General features: G+C 34.4%; 1 protein-coding gene across 3 annotated transcripts in view; it reads left to right on the forward strand.

The window, feature by feature from the left end:
* Nucleotides 1-12,687, forward strand: part of ESCO1 (establishment of sister chromatid cohesion N-acetyltransferase 1) — a 46,396-nt gene that overhangs the window by 20,542 nt on the left and 13,167 nt on the right. For 2 of the 3 annotated variants that reach the window (XR_008684666.2, XM_055417113.2), the window contains exons 8-10: nucleotides 2,349-2,480; nucleotides 10,608-10,697; nucleotides 12,507-12,650. Coding sequence is in view for 1 of the 3 variants with exons in the window: in XM_055417113.2 (XP_055273088.2) it covers nucleotides 2,349-2,480; nucleotides 10,608-10,697; nucleotides 12,507-12,650 (366 nt within the window). In the remaining 2 variants the exon portion in view is untranslated. Of the gene's footprint in view, nucleotides 1-2,348; nucleotides 2,481-9,926; nucleotides 10,051-10,607; nucleotides 10,698-12,506; nucleotides 12,651-12,687 lie in introns of those variants that run through there. The other variant, XR_008684667.2, reaches the window with a different exon arrangement.

Here is a 12,687-nt window from a genome sequence, read left to right on the forward strand (position 1 = left end):
GAAAATAAGTACAATTTGGTGGGAAGGTACAAAAGAGAGGGAGATAGTTTGATGAAAAATATAATTTGAATGAGTGAGCACAATATGAAAAAAAAGAAGAAACCCAGAATAATAGGAACATTTAATGTAGTTCCAGTTGACACAAGTAATCGAATTTTTTGGTACTGGATAATTGGTTCTAGCTTTAATATGGGGGGATAATTTTGTAAGAATTGTCTAGAAATCTTTTTGAGAAAGATTAGTGAGGGAAAAAGTTGTTTCATCAAATTTGATAGTGTTTCTGTAGTCAAATCAGTATGTTAGTGAAATAGGATTAGACAAGTAGAATCTAAAACTGCACCATCCAGTGTGGTAGCCGCATATGACTGTTGAGCACTTGAAATGTCACTCCCCAGAATTGAGGTATGCTCCAAGTGTAAACACATATGCTATGTTTCAGAGATGAGTACAAGGAAGCATGTAAAGTATCTCACTAAGTTTTACAAATATTTAATGTATGTTGAAATTATAACATTCAGTATATGTCTTGTTAAATAAAATATTAATGTTATTGGTTTGCTTCTGCGGTCTTTAACGTGGCTACTAGTAAATTTAAAGTTACTTTTGTGGATCACATTTCTGTTGTATAGTGCTGGTCAAGAGTTGATGTTAATGATGATGTTAATGATCACGACAGCAGCTAATATTTTCCAATGCATTGTTCCATTTCCTCCACTTATATTAACTAAGTTAAGCCTTAGAAAAAAGTATGAGATAGGTATGACTATTATTTTCCATTTCCAGTGAGGAAAAGAAACCGAGGTAGATACTTAGTCGTTGCTAAGAAAACTGCCTGCTTGAAGAGGTTGTTCATACATCTGTTTGTTACTCACAACAGCCAAAAGGTGGAAGCAACTAAAAAGTCCACCAGTGGATGGATGGCTGAACAAAATGTGCTGTGTCTGTAGACAGTGGAATATTATTTAGCCTTAAAAAGGAAGGGAATTCTGACATGTACTATAGTATGATTGAACCTTGAGGACATTATCTAAGTGAAATGTCAGTCACAAAATGACAAATGCTACATGGTTCTACTTTTGAAAGGTGCCTAAAAGAATCAAATTCATAGAGATAGAAAGCCGAATGATGGTTTACAGGAACTGGGGAGGAAGGAGGATTGGGGAACTGTTTAGTGGGTATAGAGTTTCAGGGGTTTTGTTTTGTTTTTTGACCACTCCTCACAGCATGCAGGATCCTAGTTCCCTGACCAGGGATCGAACCTGTGACCCTAGAGGTAGAGGTGTGCAGTCTTAACCAGTGGACCACCAGGGAAGTCCCTAGAGTCTCAGTTTTGCAAAATAATAGTAATTCTGTGGATTGGTTGCACAACAGTGTGAGTGTACTTAATACGACTGAAATGTACACTTAAAAATGGTTAACATGGTAAATACAATGTTTTGTATCTTAACCATAATTCAGGCAATTTTTTTTAACTCCCTGAATTTTCAGGTAATATTTTGTCAATAGTTTCAGTCTTTTAGAATGAGCTTCCCTTTTATATGCAATCTTTCATTTACCATTTGATTTCTTTTTGCTCTGTGGCCCTAGCTATAAGGCACTAGGATATAGTTATCTTAGATTCTGTTTTTTGTATTTTTTTTTTCAGTAATTAGTTGAAATTTCCCAGTTTCAGAGCAGCAAGAATAAAGGAATTGTGCTTTTAAAATTAATATTAAAGTTAGCTCATATTGCTGTGATTTGTCTTTTTAAATGAGGATAACTGTAGAAAACCTTTTGTAGCCAGCTACTGTGCTACAGCACAAGGGCGAATTACTGGAGTGTAGGTGATTATAGTCAGCCTTTCATACTTATTTGATAGAAAGAAAATAGAGAATGTTTAATTTTACCTTTGCTCAAGAGTTTCTGGTGACATCAAAATACTCTTTTTAATGTAACTAGAACAAAACTATTAAAGAGAAAAGACTTTAAGACATTATAAAAGTCTATGAAGCATTTCTTCTAAACTTCAATGGTATAATTATCACAGATACAAAATACATACTAGTTATCATTTGTAAGTATTTGCCATTTGAGGCTTTAGAACTAAGAGTGTAGTGTTAAAGATACTTTCTCAGTTCTTTTCCATTGTTATTCAGTGGTGTGGAGTGAATGATTACTAAAATGAAAAACAATTCTTAATAAAATTACATAGATTTCAAAAGTTAGCATCTTCATTTTTGTCATTAGCATGGAATGTTGTTTTAAACACTTCTCACTCTATGTTCACATTATAACTTTAGAGACTGATATTCTCAAATTATTCTTTCGTGGGGGGAAAAAAAACCCTTCTGTTTGTTTTTTATAAACAGGATGCAGGACAAAAAAGATTTGGAGCAGTTTCGTGTAATGTCTGTGGCATGCTTTACACTGCTTCAAATCCAGAGGATGAAACACAGCATCTGCTCTTCCACAATCAATTTATAAGTGCTGTAAAATATGTGGTAGGTGGAATTCATGACTTCTAAAATGCAGAATCAGATCATTAGAGGTGAATTGTCAGATTCAAGTCATTGAAAAAATTTTGTCTTTAGAAAATAGCACCATATACAAAGCCCCTGTAGTATATATACAGGCTTATTTTAAAACAAAGCCAAACATAAAACCCAGCAAATTCATTCTGGCTGGTGTATGTTGTGGGATTTTTAAATTTAACTTACTTTTTTAATTGTTATATTTTTAAAGTGTTATTGTACCTCTTCTAACAAGTGATGCTCTTCAACTTGAGTATTTTAAATTTCCTTTGATTTGAATTAACTATTGATGAATCTGTTTAGTATTCAGAATAGCCTGACACAACTTTTTTGGGGGGATTGATAGTGGTATATATTATACCGAATAGATTGTGTGGGGATTTCCTTTACCTTCTCTTTGCTAACATAAGAGTTTTTCTTATTAAAGAACAATTCTTGATGGCCAAAACCTCGGAATTTGTAGTATACTTTAAAAAAAAATCCCACAAAGTAAATATGTTTTCGTATATATATTTTAATGTATGTGCAGTTGAGGCATAATGGGTATTATTTAATATTTGTTTTGGGAAGTAGCAAAATTTTAAATAATTTTGAACCATTTCAGATATCTTGTGAAAATAGTAATTTAATGTAATTGCTGTTTACCCATATCTGAAATGGAATTTATTTTATACATGTTACCTTCAGTACTGTACACTCACATTAATAAGACCTCCAGGATATCTGAACTGAGATCACCAATTCATTTCATATAGGCACTAGATTTAAAAGATCTTTATTGGCTTCAGTTAAATTTGTATCCTTATCTTTGGTTGAAGAATTCATATTTGTGGTTTTATTTATTCAGTTAACTTCTTCCCAAGATAGGTGGGGTTTTCCTTTTTTGGTTCCCTGCTGTGGTGATCCTTTATATTCCTTATTCCATCTGCTTTTCCCCACACACACCCTCCTCCCACTTAACCAAATAAAATATAAGGTATGTGGATAAAGAATATCTGTAGCTAGATATTTGTCATTTGAAATTTGTCCTTTTCCAATTTGACTCTGTTAATATCCTTACAACTTGAAAAGAAAAATAGGCCTATCAGGTAGCTAAATTATGGAATACCTCTGGGGCAGAAATACTTATTTATTTTACAGCCATCAATCTGGTACAATTGTATTCTGCTCAAGTTACATTATTTGATTCTTGCAGCCAATTTCCAAAAATTATAAAGAAATTTGGTTTAAAAGACTTAATTCTTTATTTTAAGGGAAGTTCTTAATTTCTGAGACCAACTGTAAGGAAATCAACCAGGAAATAATGTACTCTGCTCTTCCATAACACCAAAGGAAATTAGTTTATGGAACAAGGTGGAGGCATCACTTCTTAACAAATCCTGGCTCTTGCAAGTCTGTAAAGCCACAGAGCAACTTAAGGAAGACTGATTCCTGCCCCAGACCGCCCCCTCCGCCTTTTTGATGGGACAGAGCTACAGGTTATTTTATTTACTGTCAAAATAAGCTCAAGAGAAGGAATTGAGTTTAGCAGTTGGCCATCCTTTACTAACATCAAAGTTAATGTTCTTACCTTCTGTTGTTTTCAAACATAGATATACATAGATTGTAAGGTAGAAACTCCTCCAGAACTTTGTAGCATTCTTTTCTAGTGTATGGAGAAGATAAAAAAGCACACCCATATTAAAGATGTTCTGCTGTGACCACAGCTCTGGATTCTGGGTTATCACTTACGTGAATCTTTTATTGGGCACCTAGTGTTGTACTTTTGCATTAAGTACTCGTGTTTGATGAAGCATCTAAATTTTTTAAATGCCAGTTTATCTGTCCTGTCTGTTTCTTGGAGAGAAGCACATAGAACTAAGAAGTCATTTTGTGCTGTGGCTTTTGTTTATATTTTTAATTTTAAATGGTCAATGTTCAGGGAATGGGAATAAAGTTCTGTACTGCTTAATATAGAATAAATTAGAATAAGTTTTATTTTAATCAAACAGTGTCTACAACATAAGCAGTTTTTCTTTACAGTAGAAATTTTTTCTTATAATTATTTCATGATGATAATCTATGACAGGTAAAAATGTCTGAAGTCTTCTTTTCAAAAGATTAAAATAATGTATAAGTTATATAGTCATAGTAGAAATTGATGCCACAGAACCTACTTTTGGTTGACTGAAATATTTTATCTTTCACGTGTTCTCTTTGACTTGGGGCAGGGGAGAAGAATGACGGTCTCTGTGTAATCCGTCATTGTACTCCATCTGCCTCATTGACCCCATTTGAGGAAATGTATTTTACATGACTTACTAGAAACTATTTAGGAAGGAGCCTCTTAAAGCTTCCTAGGGATCCTGGATTCTGGTTTAGACCTAGCTTCCCTTCAGTTTCCCTTCATGAAGTGTTTTCCTAAAGGTGTGAGGAGAAAACAGGAAAAACTCCCCCAAGAGCATTCAGCCTTGTTGCCAAGCAAGGAACTATCCAGAAGTCAGCTGTGTTATCAACTTTCAGTAATGCAGAAGAGGAATAATGTTTGGGTCTTTGCAGAAAAATTCCTGACTTAATCCTTCTTTACCTCTGTCTTTCCCTTAACCTCCTTTGAATTGATTATCTGACTGAATGCGTTGTGGAGGACCTTACATTCAGGGTATTGGATATGCCCTTGGCCTGCAAATTTAGGAGCAAAGCCTGAAAGAAATGAAAAGTTAACAATAAAAGATTTAAATAGCTATTAAAGCAATAAATCAATATTAACTATTTAAATTATAAATTAACTTTTCAGTTTAGAAATGATAATTACTTTGGTAGAGCAATGATCAGAAGACAGGTTGTTTTTCCTGTCTTGGTGACCAGAGAAGCTTGAAGAAAGGTTGGACCAATCCCTAGTTGGCTGTATAGCTGCACTATTCAGTTTGGTAACACCAGACTTCCGAAAATGAGAATGCAGGTCCTCATTCACACCAGCCAGTGCTCCATTGTCACATGTTGCTAGGTGCTACATGTCACTTTGGAGGTAGAATGTTTGAATTGTCATAAGGAGTTCACTTAGTGCTGCTACAAGTAGATTTATCAAAACAAATAGCTTTAGTGGAAGAGTAGGGGTTCTAGCCTCTGTTCAGTTCAAATATTGCAGAGAACAAGAGAAGTACACTGGAGGAGATCCTGCCGTCGTAGCATACCTACAAAATGAAAAGTCTTTAAAGCATCTTTAGAATTGAATCCGATTTTTCTAAAGTAAAACTTAAATTCTTGTGTATATTCTTTTATTCCTGACTTACTCAATGAGTGAAAAAACCCTTATTTCACGGGACTTTTGTTTTTCTGAATACCTTCTTTCAAACTATGAAAGATTAACTTAAACAGGTTGGCTTGCTTTTAGTGTTTAAGTCATTCAAAATCGGAAACCATGAATCTTGAAATACTCTAGTGATAATAAATATAGCTAACAGATTTGAAGGTTAGCTTCAGAAAACGTTGTACTTAATTATGCTTTAATAGACCAATTATATCATTCATGTCTTGTTAGCTGAACATAAGTGAAAGTAGCTCAGTGGTGTTTTCAACCCCATTGACTAGAGTCACTTGGAATTCTCTAGGCCAGAATACTTTAGTGGGTAGCCTTTCCCTTCTCCAGGGGATCTTCCCATCCCAGGGATCGAACCCACATTGCAGGCGGATTCTTTACCACAAGTTAACATATATAAGATACTAGGCTTTAATTATTTTAATTTCAGCAGTTATATTGTGTGTACAATTACATTTAGTTCAGAAATAAATTGACCTCAGTCACTTTCAAACTAAAGTTTCGCAGATAATCATCTTCAGTGCTTGTGATAGCATGATTTATAAGAACAGTATTTATTTAGTTCCTGACTCACAGCTCCCAAAACCTTTGAAATTTCCTAAAAGAGGGGACACAGTGTGTTTTGTTATGTTAATGAGATGACCTTTGAAACTAGCCTAAGGATGGGAGCCAACTACTGAGGGTTGGAACTTTCAGTTCTCACACAGTGATCCTAGGAGGGAATAGGCACTCGAGATTGAATTCTGTTACCAGTGGCCAGTGATTTAATCAGTCCCACCTCGAGTGAAACCTTCAAAAAGCCAGAACAGGGTTCAGAGAGCTTTGGGGTTGGTGAACACACAGAGATTTGGAAAGGTGGTATGCCTGGAGAGAGCATGGAAACACATCTTTAACAGTATTGTTGTTAATATAAAATTATTTTTGCAAAGTAACCAAACATGAAGTTAAAACCTTCTGCTTTGGGGTAGTTAAGGTACTTTTATTATACCATTTTACTAAAGTAGAAAAAAACAGAAAATACAGATAAGCCGAAAGGAAAAAAAATTAAACCACGTAAATAACCTCAGTTTATAATTTGGTATACAGTCTTACTGACTTTTAAAATATTCATAAGTACATGTTTGCTTTTAAAAATCACTTCAACAGAAATATTTTTACGTATTTCAAGAGTCTGTAATTTGTTCCTCTTATGCAGTTTTTCTGCAGTTTTTTATGCTGTGTGCCATGGGTACTGTCAAAAAGAGCATGTGACTGAATTTTGAATGAGCTAATTTTAATTTTGTTTCTAAAGATTTAAAATTTTTTAAAAATGGTATTTGGAGTATATTTATTTAAACAGATAACAACTGTTAGTCTTGCTGTTGAACTGAAATGTGTTTTTCAAATTCCTTTAGTAATTTAAGTAAAATTTTAATTGAAATACAACTTGTAAAGAGAAGTACACAGATAGCGAGTGCACAGCTTAATGGTGTATTTTTGCGAAGTGAACCCCCGCATGACAAGAAACACCACTAGTATCTCAAAAGCCCCTCTGTGCCTCCATTGCAGTCAATGCCTGTCTCAGCCTCAGGTCTAATCACTCTGCCAGCTGGATTCATTTTATATTCATTTTTCACTTGTGAATAAATGGTATTTGCGTAAGCCTTGGACATTTGGCACGTTTTGACAATTGGGTGATTTGAATTTTCCAAGATATCGTTCAATCCCCATTTCCCCCCACTACCACCAAATAGCGAATCCCCACGTATTTTGCACTCAGCTTCAGCATATCAATAAACAAGATTTTAAGAGTATAATCACACCTTTAAATTTTAATTCCTTAATATCAGCTATTCCTTCAGGGTTCAGAATCTCCCCTAATATCTCATAATTTTCTATACTGTTTGAATTAAGGTCCATATATTGCACTGGTTGGTATGTCTCTTAAATCTCTTTTAATCTAAAGATTCTCCCTCTAGGTTTTTTCCCTTGCCATATTTGTTGATAGTCTTTTTGAAAAGCTAGTTATTGATTTTATTTCTCAGAGTATTATTTCATGAATATTTCCATTCAACCTTTAATGGAAGTGATTAGTAGGAACTTTTATAGTTGGGATATAATTTTAACACACAAATCTTAAATGTTTGATTGATGAATTTTGACAATTGTATATACATCAATATATCTACCACCCAGTGTATTTTGTTTTCAATTGTAATCTTGTTCAAATAGAAAAAGAGGAAAATTCCTTCCATTCTTGAGACTCTAAAGTCTAGAATAGCAAGGGGCAACAAAAAAAAAGATCATTAATTGCTATTAGCAGTGTAAAGCTTTCTGCTTTTTAGCAGCCAGATAGGTGAATTAAGAATGGGATTTGGAAAATACTACTTGCTAGCAGAGGGCTGTGTGTAACATCTTAGAGCTAAAGGTGAAAGGTATAAAGGCACTGCATTGAAATTTGTATCTTTGGAGAAAGCTGTGGGTATTTGGTTATTCCTCTAAATCACGTTTACCCTTTAGCAAACAGCCTCTGCCTCAGTTTCAAGCAGCAGAAAGACTTCATCTCATCTAAATTCTCTAAAGATAGGAGGATCATGTGGTTATTGACCCCAGGAAAGAGTTAGCTACAATTGAGGCATATAAATGTCTTTAATATCTTATTTGACAGTTTTTAGCCACGTTGGTTCTTTCATCTTTGCCTTGTCCAAAGTTTGAACTTATTTTTGCATGTAACTTTGGGGGCTTTATTGTGTTTTCTTAAAGTAGTACATTGATTGTAGTTTGACACCACTAGGAAGGTAGAGTGGAAGTTACTCAGAGTTCCTGAATAGCTCCTCTGTGTGAGGAATCATCTTAAAGCAGTTCTCTAAACTACTAAGTGAGGTGGGTGATGACAGCTGTTTTGTCCATAGCCTAGGTCAGGAAACAGTGGGTTGCAGTGATTTGCCCAAGATTATATTGCTAGTAACTACCAAGAAATGGGATTTAAACCCTGCATTTTTAATCCATAACTCTTAAAGTTTTCTCTTAAATATGTTGTCTTCATGGGTATTAGAAACTTAAGCAGTAATAACTCTGCCCTTTGCAGTTCCTCCTGCTTATACACATACAGGCAAAAACAACCATGTTTAAAACATTTTTAAAAATTGTATCAAATCCAATTGTGAAACATTTTCTGTATGAACATGCAAGTCTCAACTTGTTTCAAGAGAAAATTTTGTACAAAAAAGCCAATAAAGCAAAATAATTTATCTAGTGCCAATGGTGCAGTATAATGTTGACCAGTATTGTTATTTTTAAAGACAACAGGAAAGTAACTTATCAAATTATTTTTAGATAATTCAGCTTAGGAAACTATGACTTTGTTATAAGTTGGAGTTAGTTAAATTCTAGCTCTTCATTGAAATTGTAGCTTAGTTTTTAAAATGAAAAGTCTCCATTTTCATTTTATGTAAAATAGATTTATTTTAAAAGCTTTTCCCCAAAATAACATTAATGTAAATTTGTGTTTTAAAGAGGATGATATCTCTTATGCCTTTTCAAAACATTTACCTATATTCAGGTCTGGATATGATTCAGATTTTGTTTCTGATTTGAAAAAAATGACTTCTGTGACTATTGTTTCTGCTCCTTTTTTCTTTTCAAATTTTGGGAACTCATGACCATCCTAATTATAGTCATCTGAATTTGCTTTACTTTTGGGTGCTCTTATTTTTTAAACAAATTCTGGTTTTAAATACTTTAATCCAAACAGTTGTTTATACCAAGTTTGTTACTAGACTTTTTGTCCCCAGCTAAGAAACCACCCTTTCCCAAAAGACCATTCTGGATCATTTAAGAAAATCAATCTTTCAGACCTGCCGTAGTGTTTTTTAAAAATATTGTTGCCTTTTTCTTGATTTCATTGAGCTTTAATACTCTGAAACAAATCTCAGAAAGATGCTGGTTTTCTTTAGGATAAATACATTGCTTCTTGAAAAACCTTTTTATTTAAAGTTGGTTGGGTAAGACAAATGGAACAACCAGTTAAGCTCATTCCTTCTGTACTTATTTTTAACCTCAAAGCTCCTAGTTTTAACCTCTGGTTCAGTCCCATCTTACTAGATTTAAGTGGCTTTTGTTTTGTTTTTTTTTTCATGCAGGTTCTGCTCATTAATCACCACGAGTGTGGATCTGAAGAAGAGTTTATTACCTCTCTTTTTTTGAGTATGTTTAACTTCAGATACACACAACGTAGCCTCTCCTTCCCTATTAGATTCTTAGAAGGTAGTTATATTTTTATAGTATCCTTCTTGTGACTTTTGATAGTTGTGATCAATAAGAATAAAAACTATTCCTTACATATTGGGCTCCTGCATGCAAATCAGTTCATTTAAAACCTCCTGGAGGTCTTTGGCATGCCAGACATAAAACCATGAGTGTTTGTTTGTGGAGGTAACCATGTTCCAGAGAAATTTAAGACTTTAATGCTCTTATCAAGAAACTGGGAGTTATCCTTTAGGTTCTGGGAGTCACTGACTTTAAGGGGCTTGCTTTTGCTGTGTGATTTTCAAAAATAATTTAAAATGGAAAATGATAAATTAGAAATGCTTTTGTGGTCTTAGATCACTGAATAAATAGTAAAGAGAAATTATCTTACATTGTACCTGTGTGTGCTTAACAAATTAGCTGATTTATCATGTCTTTTTAAACATTAATGAGCATATATACTTTTCCATGTTTGTAAGTTTTAGACACATTGCTGTACTTTTCATATTATACATGAATATGATGTATGAACTGTGATAAATAAATTTTATTCTTTTTTTTTAATATGTATCTAGGGTTGGAAAAAAGAAAGAATTCTAGCCGAATATCCTGATGGCAGGATAATAATGGTTCTTCCTGAAGATCCAAAGTATGCCCTGAAAAAGGTAAATTTCCAGTGAAATTTCAAACAGAATAATTTTGCAGCTGATTTTAAGAGTATAATGTATTGCTAGCAGAGCACATTTAAACACCCCATTCTGAGAACAAGAAATAAGCATTTAGTCACAACCCAACTGAAAAATTAATGCTTTAACTTTGTAGCGTGTCATTTGTTGTTGATTTTCTAAGTCGTGTCTGACTCTTTGCGACCCCATGGACTGCAGCAAACTAGACTTTCTGGTACTTCACTATCTCCCGGAGTTTGCTCAATCTCATTGCCATTCAACCATTTCATCCTCTGTCCCCGCCTTCTGCTCTCAATCCTTCCCAGCATCAGGGTCTTTTCCAATGAGTCGACTCTTCACATCAGGTGGCCAAAGTATTGGAGCTTCAGCATCAGTCCTTGCAATGAATATTCAGGGCTTATTTCCTTTAGGATTGACTGGTTTGATCTCCTTGCTGTCCAAGGGAGTCTTCAGGAGTCTTCACCAGCACCACAGTTCAAAAGCATCAAGACTTTAGCGCTCGGCCCTCTTTATGGCCCAATTCTCACATCCTCAGATGACAGCTGTCTCACATATTTGAAATGAATTTTTAGTGGATTGATTACTGTCTCATGTTATCAGTAATTTGAGTGATGATATAGAAGGCATAGTAAATGCCACATAAGTGATTTCACGAATCAAAATACAAATGTGAATCATTTATAAAATTGAAACTAATAGATGTCATTTTATTCTGACAGTAAATTTCTAATATCCTTGTTCTTAGTAACCTGTAGTTCAGTATGTTACTGGTTAGTAACCCATAATAGGTTAAAAATTAAAATCCAAAGAATTGTGAGTCATTTGCCTGTAGGAACTGAGTCAGGTGTTGCTTTGTGGGATATTTTTCTAGGATTAAGAGGACTTGGGTTTTCATCACTGAATAAGGAATGTGTTACATGGTATTCTGCAATTCAGAAGTGTATATACTTAACCACCTTAGGTGTCATTTGCATTTTAAACTTAGTGTCACAGATGAATGTTTATTGGACTGAATATTTGCAGTTTTTTTTAAAACTGGCAAAGGAACAGATGTTTGAGTGCCTATAAAAATCTTGACTTTGAGTACCTACAAAAGTTTGAGCTTATTGTATTTGACCTTGACAAGAATTCTAGGAGGTAAAGTGGTAGAAGCAGTTTGATGCTATATTAATAGCATTATGGGTTCAAATCCCGGAAAGCCCAGCTCTTCGGTTCCCCGTGTCCCATATCTGACATGGGAAAGTTATTTAACCTCTGAATTTTATTTCTTCCATATGCAAAGTGAGAAACTATCAGCCTGTAAGAGGTGTTGGATTTAAATTAGATAATGTTCATAAAGTGCTTTGCATAACATCTGGCCCTATAAACTTTTGATAAGGAGTAAACATTTATGCCTTTTCTCTGTGCTCACTTCCACTCCACTGATGAGAGTACTAATGAAGGTTTGTGAAGAACAGTGTGGCCTGCCTGGCTCAGGTTCCAGTGAAGTTCTTTCCAGTTTTCCATTCCGTGATGCTTCAGCTGGGACGCCTTCCTGTCCTTACCTATCAGAGGAGCTCTCACTCTTGTTCTCAGACTGCTCGGCTTGACATCACTCTCCATTCTTTCTTCCTTTTGAAGATTGGTCCACAGAGCTTAAAAAACATTTAGTGATCAGGATAGTCATTCAGAATCACTCTTTGGAGGATGTTCTGCTTGGAATAATATGCTCAATTTATTGAAATAGCATATTTTTACATATATAAAATGCTTTTGTTTAAAAAATAATAATTTTTCTTTATTTGGCAGGTTGACGAGATTAGAGAGATGGTTGATAATGATTTAGGTTTCCAGCAGGCTCCACTCATGTGCTATTCCAGAACAAAAACACTTCTGTTTATTTCTAATGACAAAAAGGTAGTTGGTTGTCTAATTGCAGAACATATCCAGTGGGTAAGTGATTTTTAAAGAATGGTCGTATGTAGTTTGG

Source organism: Moschus berezovskii, chromosome 28 (genome assembly GCF_049115385.1).
Source record: "Moschus berezovskii isolate FMDL1 chromosome 28, NW_MosBer_1.0, whole genome shotgun sequence".
Lineage (NCBI taxonomy): Eukaryota > Metazoa > Chordata > Mammalia > Artiodactyla > Moschidae > Moschus > Moschus berezovskii.